A 14,805-nucleotide genomic window follows, 5' to 3' on the forward strand; every position below is an offset into this window, starting at 1 on the left:
ATTTCATAGATGACAGGTTGGCTGACTATAATACAACAGATGCTGGGGCAGGGAGGCCTGACCAACTGTTTTAACTCCAATCAGCTTTTATTGCTCTCCGGAGGAACCCCACACAACCCCCTGCCAGCCTGACATTTCAGAGAGCATGAGTTTGGAAGAGAGTGTAGGAGAACAAGTAGGACATACTGTATACAGTATATGTGCCTATGTATCTGTGTGTACATGTGTAACTGTGTGTGTGTGTGTGTGTGTGTTGATTAAGTCAGGATGCTGATGGGGGAAAAGGATGACAATTATTACCCCCTGTGCCTGGTGTGAGGCCAAACCGCTGGCTTCCATCACCTTAGACACGGGTGTGGTGTGTGTGTGTGTGTGTGTGTGTGTGTGTGTGTGCATGTGTGAGACAGAGTCCAGTGTCAGCAGGGATAGAGATGTCGCTGTTAATGCATCTGCCACTGTTGCTTGTCCCTGACAGCCTTAGCCACCCCTGCATTGCCCACATCTGTCTCCTCTATCCTATTCTCCATCCATCTCTCTCTCTGCATCACACCTCCATTCTCCACCCTTAGCCTCCCTCCATCCCTCCCCCTGGGACAAAGACAAAAGCCCACAGTATGACTTTGAAGATGCTATTTAAACTAAATGATACTATACTGCTGATTGCACTGTCTAGGCAGTCTCTTGTCTACACTTCTGCACCTGTAGAGTCTCCCTAAATGTCACTGTGCAAATAGTTATAGTCATAAATGTAGAACATTACCTGAAGTAGCAACACTATTATTTCTTGAATTGTTAAGCACTTGAGCATCATTCAAAATAAAAAGAGTAGCCTAATTTCCTAGACATTACACACAATTTTATGTTTTTATCATACTGCTCCTGTGCCAAATATAATGCAGTCATTGCTACAAATAGGCTGTGGCAACAATATAGGGAAACGTAATTTAAGGTAATTGAGTTGTGATTTGTGCTTGAATTGACCCTCTGGTAATTGAACCTGGTTCTTTGTGGACTGTGTAAGGGATAGCTCATAATTTCTGGCAAATTAAATGGAATCAAAAATATCAGATTTCTACTATATTCTCTGGCAAACAAAGGTTTTGACACATTACTCTGCTCACTGACTGTCAGCAAGTCTTTATTCCTCATTGTGCAGTTCATCAGCAGAGTAGCAGACATCAGGAAGCCATCAGTCATTTGATAAAAGAGTATCTCTGTTTATCTGATGATTAATGGGGTTTTAGTGCTCTCTGCAGAGCTGTTGGCCACTTGAACTCTGTAGCCTGACCTGCAGACCATTAAAGCTACTTAAGACCATAGAAACACCAGTGGGGAGGAGGGGGGGGCATGAGAATGTTCTCTCTTCTAATCACTTTTACTGCTGCTGCTACAAGTAGCCGATGTGACCTTGGTATGGTGGTATTATTAAACAGAACACTGATGTCACAGGAGCACACTTCAAACACGAGACATCTTCTTAATGCTCTTATAAGAACCTGCTCATACACGTAAATACGATACATTTTTAAGAGCTATTACACTCTATTTAGAATCTTAGAATATTATAGTTATTAAAATGATAATGATTGCTATTATTTTATTTTATAATTATTTATTATTGTAGCCACATTCTGTATGAAATGCTGTCACAACTTGGATCAGAGAAAGAACAAAGTGGAGAGGACCACATGTCTTTTTAGCAAAAATGTTTATTTCACAAAATAGTCATTCAATGAGAATAATCCAAAGTATGTAAATCCATTGTAAATGAAGTGTATGATTGAGTGGAAAGTGAAGTGCAATGAGAGAAGCAAACAAAAGGCAAACCCAACTCAGGAGACAACCATAGGCAGAGAGAGAGAGGGACAACATGAGTGACTTATACAAGAGGAGCAGCCAAAACAGGTGACAGAAATCATCCTAATACATTTCACGTGAATGTCTAAAGCAGTAGAAAGGCCTGCCCACACAGGAGGTGAAGAGGCCTGCCAGTGCATTTTAATATTATAACTGTTTAAATTGTCTGCTTTTTTTTATTTGTAAATCACTTTGATCTGTATTTACTGTACGAAAGTTGCTGCATAATTACATATTATTATCCTTATTATACTTTTACTGTACATCCTTCTTGTCCTTGTAGGAATAAAACAAGAACACATAGTTAGCATTGCTTGTTCTGTCCACACTGCAAAATCAAAAATGATATCTAATAATAATTAATAACAAATGAAAAAGCACTAAAATGACAGTATGTACTCATTATAAGCAGCTTACTTTATCAGTAATAAGTTGTATGTCCAGTGCCGTGCACTCATGTCATTCACATTTTCAAATGTTTAAATGTTTTATATATAGATTGACTTGTATTTTTCCTGCACTTGTGATTGTGGCTGATTCATGTACAGTCGGCCTTTGGCTGTCAGTATCAGCCAGTTGCAGGAACATAACTGAATCATTTCCCCAAATTGTTCATGTTAGAAATAACATGAAGAGATCTATTTTGATTAAATATATTTGTCACTTGTTTCAACACTAGATGAGAGGTCTACGGCCGTGAGAATGTGAACCACGCCTCACCCTCAGACAGGCACCAACTTAATTCTGCAGAGCAACACATTAATAATAACATGTAGGCCTTCTGATTCATTGCACCTTTCTTGACTTATCAAAACACCTCATATTTATGGGGGTCAAATTGTAGCACCACTGCGATCTCCACACTGACTTGCTTTTTATTTTGAACCAAGCACCAAGAAGCTGCCTTCAAGCTCAGCACATTGAAACAGATTTCCTTGAAGGGCACATATGGATCATATGAAAGAGCCCTCAGCAGCACTGGAAGCTCTCACTGCAAGACAGACAGCCGTGCAATCAGCCTTCATCTCCTCTCTCCCTTTTTGAAAAAAAAAGTGTGAATTTATTATGCTTTCAGCACTTATAGCAAGACAGGTTTAATGCGTCCATAGGGACATTTCTCTGGATCTGACTCTGATGTAACTCCCTTAAATGGTGTGAAGTGAATTGATTTCTAGCATATAAATAGAAACACGTGTAAATAATTGTTTTATATGCTGCTCTGTTTCTCCAACATTATGGGAAAAGTTTGGAGCTATATCTTGGGGAGGAGAGGAAAAAAAATCATGCACTACAGTGTACATGGCAGGGTATGTGCCATATGTTTTTCTCTCAAGCAAGTCTGTTAGATCATGTAGCTGGCACACATAGTGAGGTTCTAAATGTTAGAGCGAATGACATTGCCAGAAGCAGATTTCAAATTGGCTAGAGAGGAAAGCTCGCTTTTGTACGTGTGTGTCATTTTCAAGGGTAAACAGTTAGTGTACAACAGGGAACGATCACCTATGTGGCCAGCCCCACAAGCAACTTGCCTCAGTAGTGAGTAAATAGGTGCTGTCAAACAGTCAGTGCTTTTAAAATGGCTGTTTTCTTTTGTCCAGTTGGAAATGGGTTTAAAGTAGGAGCATGGGGGCGGGAGTTAAATGGTAAAAGTGTGAAGAAAGAAAACAGGTTTTATTGAATGGTACCTTATGGGTAGAGTAACGGCTACAGCAAATGTGTTCTATTATTTTACTCCGTATGAGTTGTGTTTCTCAGAGCTCAATCAGATAATGAGTGAAACAGACAACATGGATCGTGCATGTTAAATGGATGATCAGTGATAGTTAAATGTAGTTGTTTTAGTGCTTCACCCCATGCTTCCATTAAACATCTCTGTGATTAGTGAGGCGCACACAGCCAGCCTAATTATCCAATGCCACGGCTAAACCCACATCAAGATTGCTAACAATTTGTTTCTTACACTACAATTATGTTCTTTGCGATAGCAAAAAGCTATGATTAAAGGGGCAATTTCTTTGTGCGTGTGCATATATGAATGAGTGTGTTTAGTGGTCAGGTATATATAGGCTTGATAAGAAATGTGTCTTCACTATACTTTTTCAAAGATATCCACATTAGTTACAGCCCTGCTGTCCACCTCTTTCACTGTTAAGTGCCTATATGTAAAAAAAAAAAAAAAGTTAATAATTTTCAGAGCTGACTTGTCCAGGGTGTCGCCCAGTGTCTGCTCGGATTGGCTCCAGCCCCCTGCGACCCTCATTGGGATAAGTGGTATAGATAATGGATGGATGGATTTTCAGAACGCGTTGAAGTCATTATTTGCTATGCATTGCACAGATTTAATTTTCTTTCTTAGGACTCACAGTACACACACACAGTATAGAGAAATCCACCTTCATTATGTATTTCACTGTTAATAGAGCTGCTCACAGTTTGAAAACCACAGCAGCACAGAAAAGACACAGACAAACTGGGTCAGATGACTGTGGGTGTGATTTCATGATGTCAGTAGAGAGAGGTGAGATGCATGAAGCAGTGTGAGACATGAGAAAATCCAAGAATGAGTTTGTGTTGCTCTGTGGAGAGCCTGTCTGATAAAATGTGGATACATGTGGATATAGTCATAACTGCAGAGGAACAGTCAGTGTTTCCATATCCTCATGTTAGAACATTAAGGAGGTCCCTGTGTGTGTAGGTGGCGGGGGGTGGATTTTGCTCTACCAGCAGGGGGCAGTGGAGCTGCAGCTGTGTGACTTTGTGTTTAAGTGTGTGTGAGAGAGAGAGAGAAACAGAGAGGCTTATTTCCTCTGCTGAGTTTCCCCTTCACCTCCTCACTCATGTGCTGTCAGTGTACAACCAGCATGCTGTAGTGACATTTGAAATGAACATTAGCGGGCCACTGATCATGGTACATGAACATCCTTGTTGGTTCTCTTGAGTGTGCCCCTCTCAAACTCCCACCCAATCTTTTGTATCTTGTGTGCAAAGGCAAAATATCTGTATCATGACAAACAGCATCACCTGAACAAAGTATGAGCAGCTTCTTTCACTTCCTTTCTTTTGTCTCTCTCTCTTCCATTTCTTTCCTTTTGTTCGTTTGGGCTGAACTCAAATTCAAAAAGCTGACATGATCCTAATGTTTGTCACACAGAGGTCTGGTCACCCTGAAATCCCCCTCAAATAATTTCCTCACCTGTCCACACAACTCCAGTTTCCTAAATGTTGGAGGTTGAACACCAGTCAGGGGTCATTTTCTCTGTATATGGATGACATGCTAATCAATCATGCTGGCCATGCTGGCCAATCCAGTAACAGCCTCTAGCACACAGCTAGCTGGCAGTAACCAGTTCATAGAAACCTGAAGGGTGCATGTGTTTGTGTGTCTAGCAGTTGTCCCTGAGTGGTAACACTATAATACTACAAGAGTGTGGATATGTCTGTGTGTGTGTGAGGTTGTGTATGTCCACACATTAATGTAAGGTATTGTGTTAATGGTCCCTTGTTGAATCGGTCAGACTCTGCTATGAAACTATTCATTATATGGAAGTACAGTGGACATATTATGTAGTCTGGGCTTCCTCTCATATCTGGAGGTTACTGGGCTCTTGCCACCCATTAAATATGTTTTGGTAAACCTCTGCCTCTGTGTCTCTCCCTTCCTCATTTTTTTCCTCTCTGCCAGTCCTCATCATTCATTACATCTCTCTCTAACAAAAATAAACTTAATAATTTCAGTTAATGAAGTCTGGGCACTGTACACTCCATTCCATGGTGTGGTTGATTTTTAGCCTTTCATCACAGTATTGTTTAGTTTGTTCAGTTGTTTAGGAAGAGACGGTTTGTATGCACATCCTGTGGAGGGCCTGTAGTTGCAGCTAAATTTAGCCAAAATTATTATTCTTGTCTTGCAGTATGGTTATCAAACATCCAAAAGACAAGCAGCTGTTCTGAATATTGTTAATCCTGTTTATTAAATTTTGCAGTTTGGTTGCTCTGTGAGTTCATGCATGTAAATATGCACATATATTCACATGTGCACAATAACACACAGGTTTATACACAAACTGAGAAGATTAAGTTCTTTGCTGGGAAGAAGGAGAGAGAGGTGCAGGCAGGTGGAGAAGGATTGATGGGTAGCAGGGAGGTATGGGCAAGGTGATTAAAAACTCAAGCTACAGATGTTTCTGGAACACTTCAAAGTGGTGCACCTGCCAATGCCAGCTACGGGCATGATGCATTATTGAGATGGCGCCCACCTGGCGCTGACATCACTTTCCCCGTCCACCTGGCCCTGTGCAGTCACGTGGGTGACACTTTGGGTCGCACCTCCCTGCACAAACCCGGCTCCTGGTGCGATGAAGGGCATCGGGGAGAAAATGCACAAATGGCCAACACAGACCTCAAAGGCACTAAACTTGGACATGTGCAGGTTGTAAACTTGGCTGGAAAGTGCAGTGTAAGGAAATGTTCTTGCGAAGCACTGCAGTGCATTTCCTCTCTTATTTTGCTCGTATGTTAAGATGTTGCTATAGGTGTGGATATTTCTCCCCTGCCCACAGGATTTGCCTCGTGTGCTGAGGGAAAATAAATAGAAATATGATGATGCACAACAACAGTTAACTTTTTTTAATCAAATAAATTACTGAAATGCGAGGATAATTCAGCAGAGCCTGCAGTGTTTAAACCTTTAAGATGAAAGCTTAGGGATCTTGGAGTAGCCTCTAGTGTGATGCATTTCTTTCTGCTTAATGTTTTAGCAGCCCCCCCTTAACCTTATATTCTGACCTTGTAGGAATATTTTGATGTCACATAGTGTGTTTTGAGTGTGCATGAATATCTCCGTGTGTTTCTCCTGCATGTGTCCCACGACACCTGTACTATCTCAGGGTGTGAGGAACAGACTGAGGCTGGACTAACAGTCACAGGTCTCAGACCAGTGGGGTGTGAAATGAAACAGAGGGCCAACACAGTCTCCCTCTGCTGTACACACACACACACACACACACACACACTTAATCATACTGTGTGGTGTCTGTGTGTGCATGTGTGGCCTAGTACTCACGTTTTGGGGACATAAATCTGTTTACACAGTCACACTGTGGGGACTCGGCGTCCTTATGAAGACGAGAAGCAAGTCCCCAAATATAAATCATTACATTACAGAGTGATGACCTTGTTTAAAATTATGGTGAGATTATGGTTATCCAGGTAGTGGTTATGGTTAAGGCTGGGTTAGGTCTCCAGGAAATTCATGTAAGTCAATGTAATGTCCCCTGAAGTGATGGAAACCCAATGTGTGTGTGTGTGTTTGAAAGTTGAGGATAAAAGAAAGACAACAATGACAAAGGATACAGAGAAAAAGAAGAAAGCGGGAGCAGAGACAAGAATCTTATCTATGCTTCTTATATACTAGTTCTTGGATGCAACACTAGCACCTCAGTGAATAAAGCCAGCCATATTTTTAACTGCTGTTACACTTTCTGGTGAAAGGTGGTGTTTGAGGTATGTTGGTTTAGCTTCAGCAGTTCAGTTTAGTCCAGTCTTTGCTGTTCCCAAGGCTGGATCAACAACTGGTCAAAGTGGGCATCTGCCCCAGCACCTTAGACCCCACTGGGTCCCAAAAGCTCTGGGTTCACTGCATGTCAGCTGGTTTTGGTAATTTGATAAACAGCGTTGGGGAGTCGTGAACTACATAGAATTGAACTAGTGGTTTAGCTACTTTTGAAGTATCCTGCTGGTAGTTCAATTACATTCATAGCTGTGTAGTGACTGAAGTAGTTAAATTACATTTTTGCCATTTTGTGCATAGTTAACTACTGCAACTACAAATGATTTTGGTTCATAAAAGGAAAGGAATGGCTTTTTATTTTTAGTTTACCATTGCTTCTCTACCTTAACTGTCTCTTGAATAAGAACTTTGAGAGATTCCTCATGCGTCTTATAAACAAGAGATTCTGCTCTGAGAAGTAATTGTAAAAGTTAAGCCCATTTAGACCAGTGTTCAAGCTGTTCATATAGTCTAAAAGGTGGAGGTTCAAGACTGTTGTTAAGTCAGATGTTGCAATACTGACAAGTAACACATTATTATATTATAGTTTTGTATCATATCTACATTGTCAGTTTTATTGTTCTTTACAAAATATTTTGAACTACTCTTTTTAAGTAACTTTAGTATACCAGACTACATTTCCCTCTAGAGCAGCTTTGCTGTAGTTTAATGTCTTCCAGTTAAACAACTGATAGATTGCAAAGTTTCATTTTTAAAGTAGTTTCCCCAACACTGTCAATAAACTGCAAGTTTGGTAGGAAATTTACGCTGCTTAAGTACAGGGAAACCTGTGTCAAAATATACATTAAAGAGTTTTTCTTAACCTGTTTCATACTGAGCTCACATTATATATATTCTCAAACAAATTTGCATCTAAAAGGATGAATGCACAAGCAAGACTTTGTGAGATCTCAACTAGTTGAGGCAACAATGGTGCAATATTCAACTTATGTAGACACTGGAAACACATACACTGAGAGTGGACTTTTCAGTGAAGTAGGAGACTCGGTGTCCATTAAACAGTTTGAAATGAACAATATTTGCAAAGCTATTTTCATATGTCTTAAAACACATCAGGAGTCAACATCTTAATAGTGGCTGACCCTGAAGTGGTGAGAAACTGACAACAAAACTATTTATATTTTCAAAAAGATCTTCCATTGATTATATATTGATTATATATGTGTATGTGGGCTTTAACTGTCATGATTACAGTCTCTGGCAAAAGTAAAGCAGTTCGAGCAACAAGAAGCGGGCGGCAACATAAAGCGTGTTCGCTTCTATGATTGGTTTCCTCCGCTGTCAATCATCCCTGACGGCTCCGCAGCACCTTCCACAGACGCACAGCGGCAGCGCAGCTTCCTTCGACAATGATATTCAAAGCACTTGCAGCTCGTCTGCAGCGATAAGAGAAAAGCGGAGAGAAAGAGAGAGCCTCACCTCCTCAAAGAGCGAGTGAGGCAGGGAAAAAGAGACGGAAAGCGATAGAGGAAGAAGAAGAAGAAGTGAAGAGGTTGTGGAGTAATTAAAAAAAAAACAGTCGTGGTTTGGACCTCCAGAGCGGAGTGTTTAATTGTCTACGTTTTTTTTTTATTTATTATTATAAAGTGTTTAATTTTCACGCAGCTTCGACATGTCGTCGTCCGGGAAAGACAACAGCGGTGCGCAACATGCCAATTACGTGGGACCTTATCGTTTGGAGAAGACACTCGGGAAAGGACAGACAGGTTAGTTGGGACATCTTTGTTATTGCATTCCCTTTAATTGCACAATTTATTTTCGGGTCGTTCCGCGGTGAGTTGAAATTTGGCCGGCTGGTTGTCTGCAGGTGATACGTAACTGGCCGCTTAGTTACAAACACCTGCCCAACCATGTGAGGAAATGTTGGGGTCGTCATTTCGCAGGTGAGCTGACATAATCACTAATCACACAGTGGGACGAGGGAGGCATTTAGATGATGTTACGTTGGTTTGTTGGCTGTGCGTCGGCGTTTGACTGGGTGTGTGTGCACGTATCCAGGAGCAGAGCAGCATGGAGAAGCCAAAATGCTGGCTGTGTGCTGGGTTACGAAAATGAACTTTTTGTGTCCTGTCTTTCCTGTTGGGGTGTGCGTGGGCGCGCGCGGGCGCCCGCCCGTGTCCTGTGATTGGAACACTACGCCGTTAATCCTGATTTGCCAGATACATTGATCTGTTCTTAGTCCGCAGGCAGGCTGGGAGGGTGAAAGGCGTTTCTCCCACAGGCTCTGATTGCAATACATGGGTTTCCACCGATGTGGAGCACAAGGTCCCACCTTGACAGATTACTCCATGAGCTGCTCACAGAGCTGGAGCCACACTGGTCTATATTCACATACCCCAGGGGATATAACTGGGCTACCCTGAGTGAGGAGCACATGCTTTATCTCAGCATACACAGCAGTGACGCTGCAGTTTGTTAAAGTTGCATAGCTCTTGAACAATTTATTGTAGAAGAAGGCTTCATTTCTGTGCCATGCTGTGTAGGTTATGCATGTATGTTGTTTGTATAGGAGTACTAATAGAGTATTTCAATGCTGTTGTCAGCTGGGAAAACTGTGGAGGAAGAATCCTCTATGGTCAAGAAGGCTACATGCAGCAAGTGGAGCCATGTGAAGGAGAGGCAGGCACAGCCCTGTGTAGGCAGAGATGGCAGGAATGATGCAGCACGCTCAGTAAGATCACCACCCTTTAAAAGAGAGAGAGTTGGACTCTTTTCCCCTCTCTCCTCTTCTCTGCTGAGAGATTTTCCTCCCATCTGGTGTCTAAAACGGCTACAATAGGCATTACTTCCCCTACCTGCTCCAGCTGGTCACGCTGAGCAGTCCTGTGTGCGTGTAAATGTTTGTGTGTTCTCTCAGCATGCTATCTTGAAAACATCTCCTGGTTACTTGACTCACCTGGCTAGTCCTCAATGTTTGTTAAAAGAGTTTGTCACTTTGCCTTTCCATGATGTCAGTGCATGTGCACTGATTTACTGTGAAGCACATTGAAGTACATGTTTCCCACCAGAGTTCAGTTCCCAAACATTTTGCATCCATAGGTTCAGTTTACCAGGTCTGCAGTGTGATGACTGGAGTATGATCTAACAATTAAAGTTAATGTAGTAGGTATGCTATGTACCTGCTGGTTTTTCATCACAAATGCAGTATTAAAAACATTTCCCTGCAGCACATATTTAATCATTTGTGTTTACCGGAGGATCTCTCGCTTACTGCCAGACTCAGCTTTCTGTCAGATAGCTTTCAGGAGTGTCTAATGGCTGTTTATGCTGGTATAGAGCTGGCACATGGTCTTCTGTGCACAGACGTTTAATGACATGGTGTCTCTGAGATTATCCACAGCTCAGGATGTGTTCACGTGAGTGCTGAGGCAGAGTTGGGTGTGTTTTATTTTTTTCTAAATCCAAGTCAGACCCACAGAAAACATATGTCCATGAGCTCCAGGTCAATGTGCATCACAGTTTGTGTCAGACTTTCTTGGTCCTCATATGTCAGGCTATTTTGACTTTTGATTTGGATTCTCTGTGTATTTCAAATGGACAGACATTTGTAATTAAATCACCCATTAATTTTGAATGCTTTCGGTCTGGGTTTTCAATTACATTTTTGTGTTTCAAATATACAGCAATAACAGGGCCCAGCGTTATGTGTGTGTTCCGTGTTAGAAACTTCATTTGGTCACTGGTGTCTCTGTAGTTAGCCCGTCGCCAAACCTATTCGGATTAATGACAGCGCATTATATCCCATTTGCCCCTTAACCATTTGTTAATCTCTCAGATCTCTTTCCCAGGCCCTATGGAACGGGTTGGCCTGGCAACATGTGAGCCCACAATGGGTCGAGCTCGATCATGAGTGGCAGCTGGGACCATCCAAACGGCTAAATCCCCCGTGAGCTTTCTCAGGCTACTTTTGGTTGGTATTAGTAGAGGGGAGAAAGCGGAAGGCCTCTGGTTGATCTGGCTGTCCTGCTCAGAGGAGTGGTGGTGCTTCATGTTCATTAAGTGATTAGACCTTGTCCTGACACTCACATACGCACACATGGCTGCCACAGTGGTTCTGGTTTGGCTTCTGATCTAAACCGGCGCAGAGGTAGCACTGGGTTGGTTCACTCTAGCATAGAAACTTAGCACCTCCATTTTACTGTTCAAATTAATTTGTTTAGCACTGGCACCATGTAGAGTATAAACAGTGGGATGTAGGGTCTTTTTTTTTTTCTCTAGTCGGAACAAATTGACAAATCATTTGTACAATGTACTCCAGACTTTGTCTTTGTCACCCCTTATCTTTCTTTACTTGTTTTCTTTAAGTTTGATTGGTTTCTCTCCAGTTAGACCATGTGTGCAATCCCTGGGGGCTACAGATATAAAGTGTTTGCATGGCTGGTTACTGACTAGGTCTGAAGCCACAGAAGCATAGAGGCCATTTTCCAACACAAAGGCAGAGTTATTGTGCTTGAGTGGTTCATATAGGTCCTGTACTCCATATGTGTCAACACCTGAGTCTTAGCTTTTTCCTCAAAACTCTTCCACACAGTGAAATTGCCTTTCAGACTCTCTTTCTATGAATTGGTCCCATGTGTTGCTGCTATGCAGTAGTAACTTGATAACTGATCAAACAATGATTATAATTCAGACCTCCATTTGAATGTCTCCACCACAGCAGGGTTTGGAGTAACAGCCTTCTTGTTTTTCAGAATCTTGAAGCTTTGCTTGACAAAGCCGAAGATTGTGAATTTGTGTTTTTGCCAGTGCAGTGACTTAAGACAGGCTGAATCAACACTCTGTTCCACTAATGCGTCATAAAACACCACCGTACTTTTCCTGAAGGCTGTTGATTAGTGTAATAGAGGCCTATTGTCTGGAAAACACTGCCAGTTAATCCAGGAAAAGTCTCTGCTTTTTTTTTTGCAAGACTTGGATATTGACAGGCTAAGAGTTAGAGGTTGATGTTTAGGCTCCTTGATTCTCTGATTGATGTTTAGAGAGCAAAAACATCCCTGCTTTAGGGGCTCCCATATTGACTGTTCATCTGACAAAACACTGCCTGTGATGTTGTCTTACTACCCGTTTTGGTCAGAGAATTCTTGTTCTGGGTTCACCAGACTCACCAGACAAAATCCATATCATGTTTCCATATCATCAAGGTCACTGGTCAGTTTCTAACTCTTAGCATGGGTTTCTCTATTGCAACATGAGGTTGTATTTGTGTATGAGAGAGTTGTTTAGCTCTCATTTGTCTTTCTTTCCATTTATTTACACATGCGCTGATTAAGCAGGCTGTTCTGGGTGTTTGGTACATTGCACTGAAACGTAGAACCGTTAACTCAGCATTGATTGATAGCTGGTGAGCCAGGGATGGGTGATTCAGATCAGTTGGTACTCTCAAAGATTTCCTGTCGTCTGGAAGAGATCCATACTGTTTCACAGCACATGATATTCCTGATGAAGACAAGTTGGGAGGGAATGCTCAGTTGATGCTGTTAATGAGAAACCACTTGGCATTATCCACACAAAGCAAATGCATCTGTTGCTTGTGAGAGGCACACATGCTCAAACTGTGAGTGACCAGGATGTAGCCTTTCAAATAATATTGAAATCAATGTTTAGCTCACGGGTGTCTATCTTCACTGTGTTCTCAGGATTTTACCCAGAAGAAGCTGCTTTGACCTAAAATTGGCCAGTGTGTGAAATAAATGAAAGCCTGCTATAACAGACCTGTGTTTCAGCAGGCCATGTTGGAGAAGTCCTGACCTAATGGCTGTGCTGTGCCGGGTAGCACCCTGTGTTAGCAAGCTGGATCAGAGCTGAGGAGCAGGCAGCAAAGCCTGCATTGTCTCAGCTGTTTGATTGTCTGGCTGAAGCCAAAGCCCTGCTCCCTCAGCCCTGAAATGTGTCTTGAATGGCAAGAAGCTGGTGTGTGTGATTTTAATGAAACAATGCATGTGTCACTTGTAGTGGAAAGGTTAATAATCTGCTGATTATTTTCTTGAGAATTAGTTTTGTGTTATTCATAGTATATCACAAACTGCAGGAACAAGCCAATTTTGACTTTGCAGCTTCAAAGGTATTCTTCAAATGTCTTGTTTTGTCCAAATAACAAATCCAAAGATATTAAGTTTATTATAATGTATGAGGAAGAAAAGCACCAATTCCTCATATTAAAGAAGGTGCAACTAGAAAATATTGCCAATTTCTGCTTCAAAGTGGTTGGCAGGTAATTTTCTATCAGTCAATCGAATAATGGTTACAGCCCTAGGTTAGTGAAAGGCTAATGGAAAAGTGTGCTGAACACAATGAGGGAATATGTTTTGAAGAATGTTTTCTCTTTAACAGAGGAGCAGTGAAGCTGTTCTGGAGACACTTTACTAAAAAGTGTATTGTATGTTCACTTTGTTAGTTTTTCCTTTACCTTGACACCCATCTGTATACTACAGTATGTGCCTATAGGCACCGTTGCATCAGTTGAAATCATTTCTAGGCACCGCTATGGGCACATGCACAGAAACTATGCCTTAAGCAATTTGAATTTAGTCAGACTTGGCCTGTAGTCTTTTCACTGTCTCTGACTTTGGCTGAGGTTCTATAATGGTGATAGTCTTTGTCATTTAGAGCACTTCTCCTTTCTGTCCCTCTCTGTACAAAAAAAAGTCAAGATTCATACGGGGATTCAGCCATGTGGTAAATCAGACAAGACCTCAGTGGAATTGCATCGATTGGGAGGAATGAATGTAGCCAACAATTTTCAGAGATTAATGACGAGGAAAGGGGTGGAGAACTGGGGTCAGGTGGGGGTGGGGGTGGCATGAAGGCGAGGAGGAGGAGGAGGAGCAAAAAAGGGAATAAAAACCTTGAACTGAGAGAACACAAAGCAGTCTTGAATGTTCTGACTGCACTGGAGGTTATTAATTAAGGCAAAGTATTGATCATTCTCTTCATTATCCTCCCCTCCTCCCTGATTTCATTTCTCTATTGCTGACCTCCGGAGGAGAAAGGGGGCTCAATCTTTAAATGGGAGGTCAGTAAATAAGTGAAGGATTGCTGGAATAGTCTCTGTGGGCAATCATGAATGAGTGTGTGTATTTATGTGTGTTTTTTTTTGGTCAGGCCCCATCACATCCTATTGGATTTTCATCCTAACTCATCGCTTCCACTGCCATGTTATATAGCATGGAGAATCGGGTTATGATCACATGGTGCTATGGTTCATTTTTTTCCTCACTTATACTATTACACACTACAGGCTCATATATACAAACACAGGCCCATTCCTTCACTTCGACCATCTCTTCCTCTGCATTGCTGAGGTCCCCAGATCTGCTGAGTTTCTGTTTTGTGTTATGCTATTTGGAATTTTAGGGTGCCAGAGTTCCGGGGCAGCAGGG

At 41.8% G+C, this 14,805-nt stretch overlaps 1 protein-coding gene across 8 annotated transcripts in view; it reads left to right on the top strand.

Moving 5' to 3' along the window:
* The first annotated feature begins 8,716 nt into the window (after window positions 1–8,716).
* The window catches only part of brsk2a (BR serine/threonine kinase 2a), a 174,195-nt gene continuing 168,106 nt past the window's right edge, over window positions 8,717–14,805 (top strand). For 5 of the 8 annotated variants that reach the window (XM_020623264.1, XM_020623267.1, XM_020623271.1 and 2 more), the window contains exons 1-3: window positions 8,717–8,918; window positions 9,032–9,132; window positions 9,234–9,309. In XM_020623264.1, the coding sequence (XP_020478920.1) occupies window positions 9,076–9,132; window positions 9,234–9,309 (133 nt within the window). In that variant the 5' untranslated portion in view covers window positions 8,717–8,918; window positions 9,032–9,075. The other 3 variants (XM_020623266.1, XM_020623270.1, XM_020623265.1) reach the window with 2 other exon arrangements.

Source organism: Monopterus albus, unplaced genomic scaffold (genome assembly GCF_001952655.1).
Source record: "Monopterus albus unplaced genomic scaffold, M_albus_1.0 scaffold295.1, whole genome shotgun sequence".
In the NCBI taxonomy this organism is placed as follows: domain Eukaryota; kingdom Metazoa; phylum Chordata; class Actinopteri; order Synbranchiformes; family Synbranchidae; genus Monopterus; species Monopterus albus.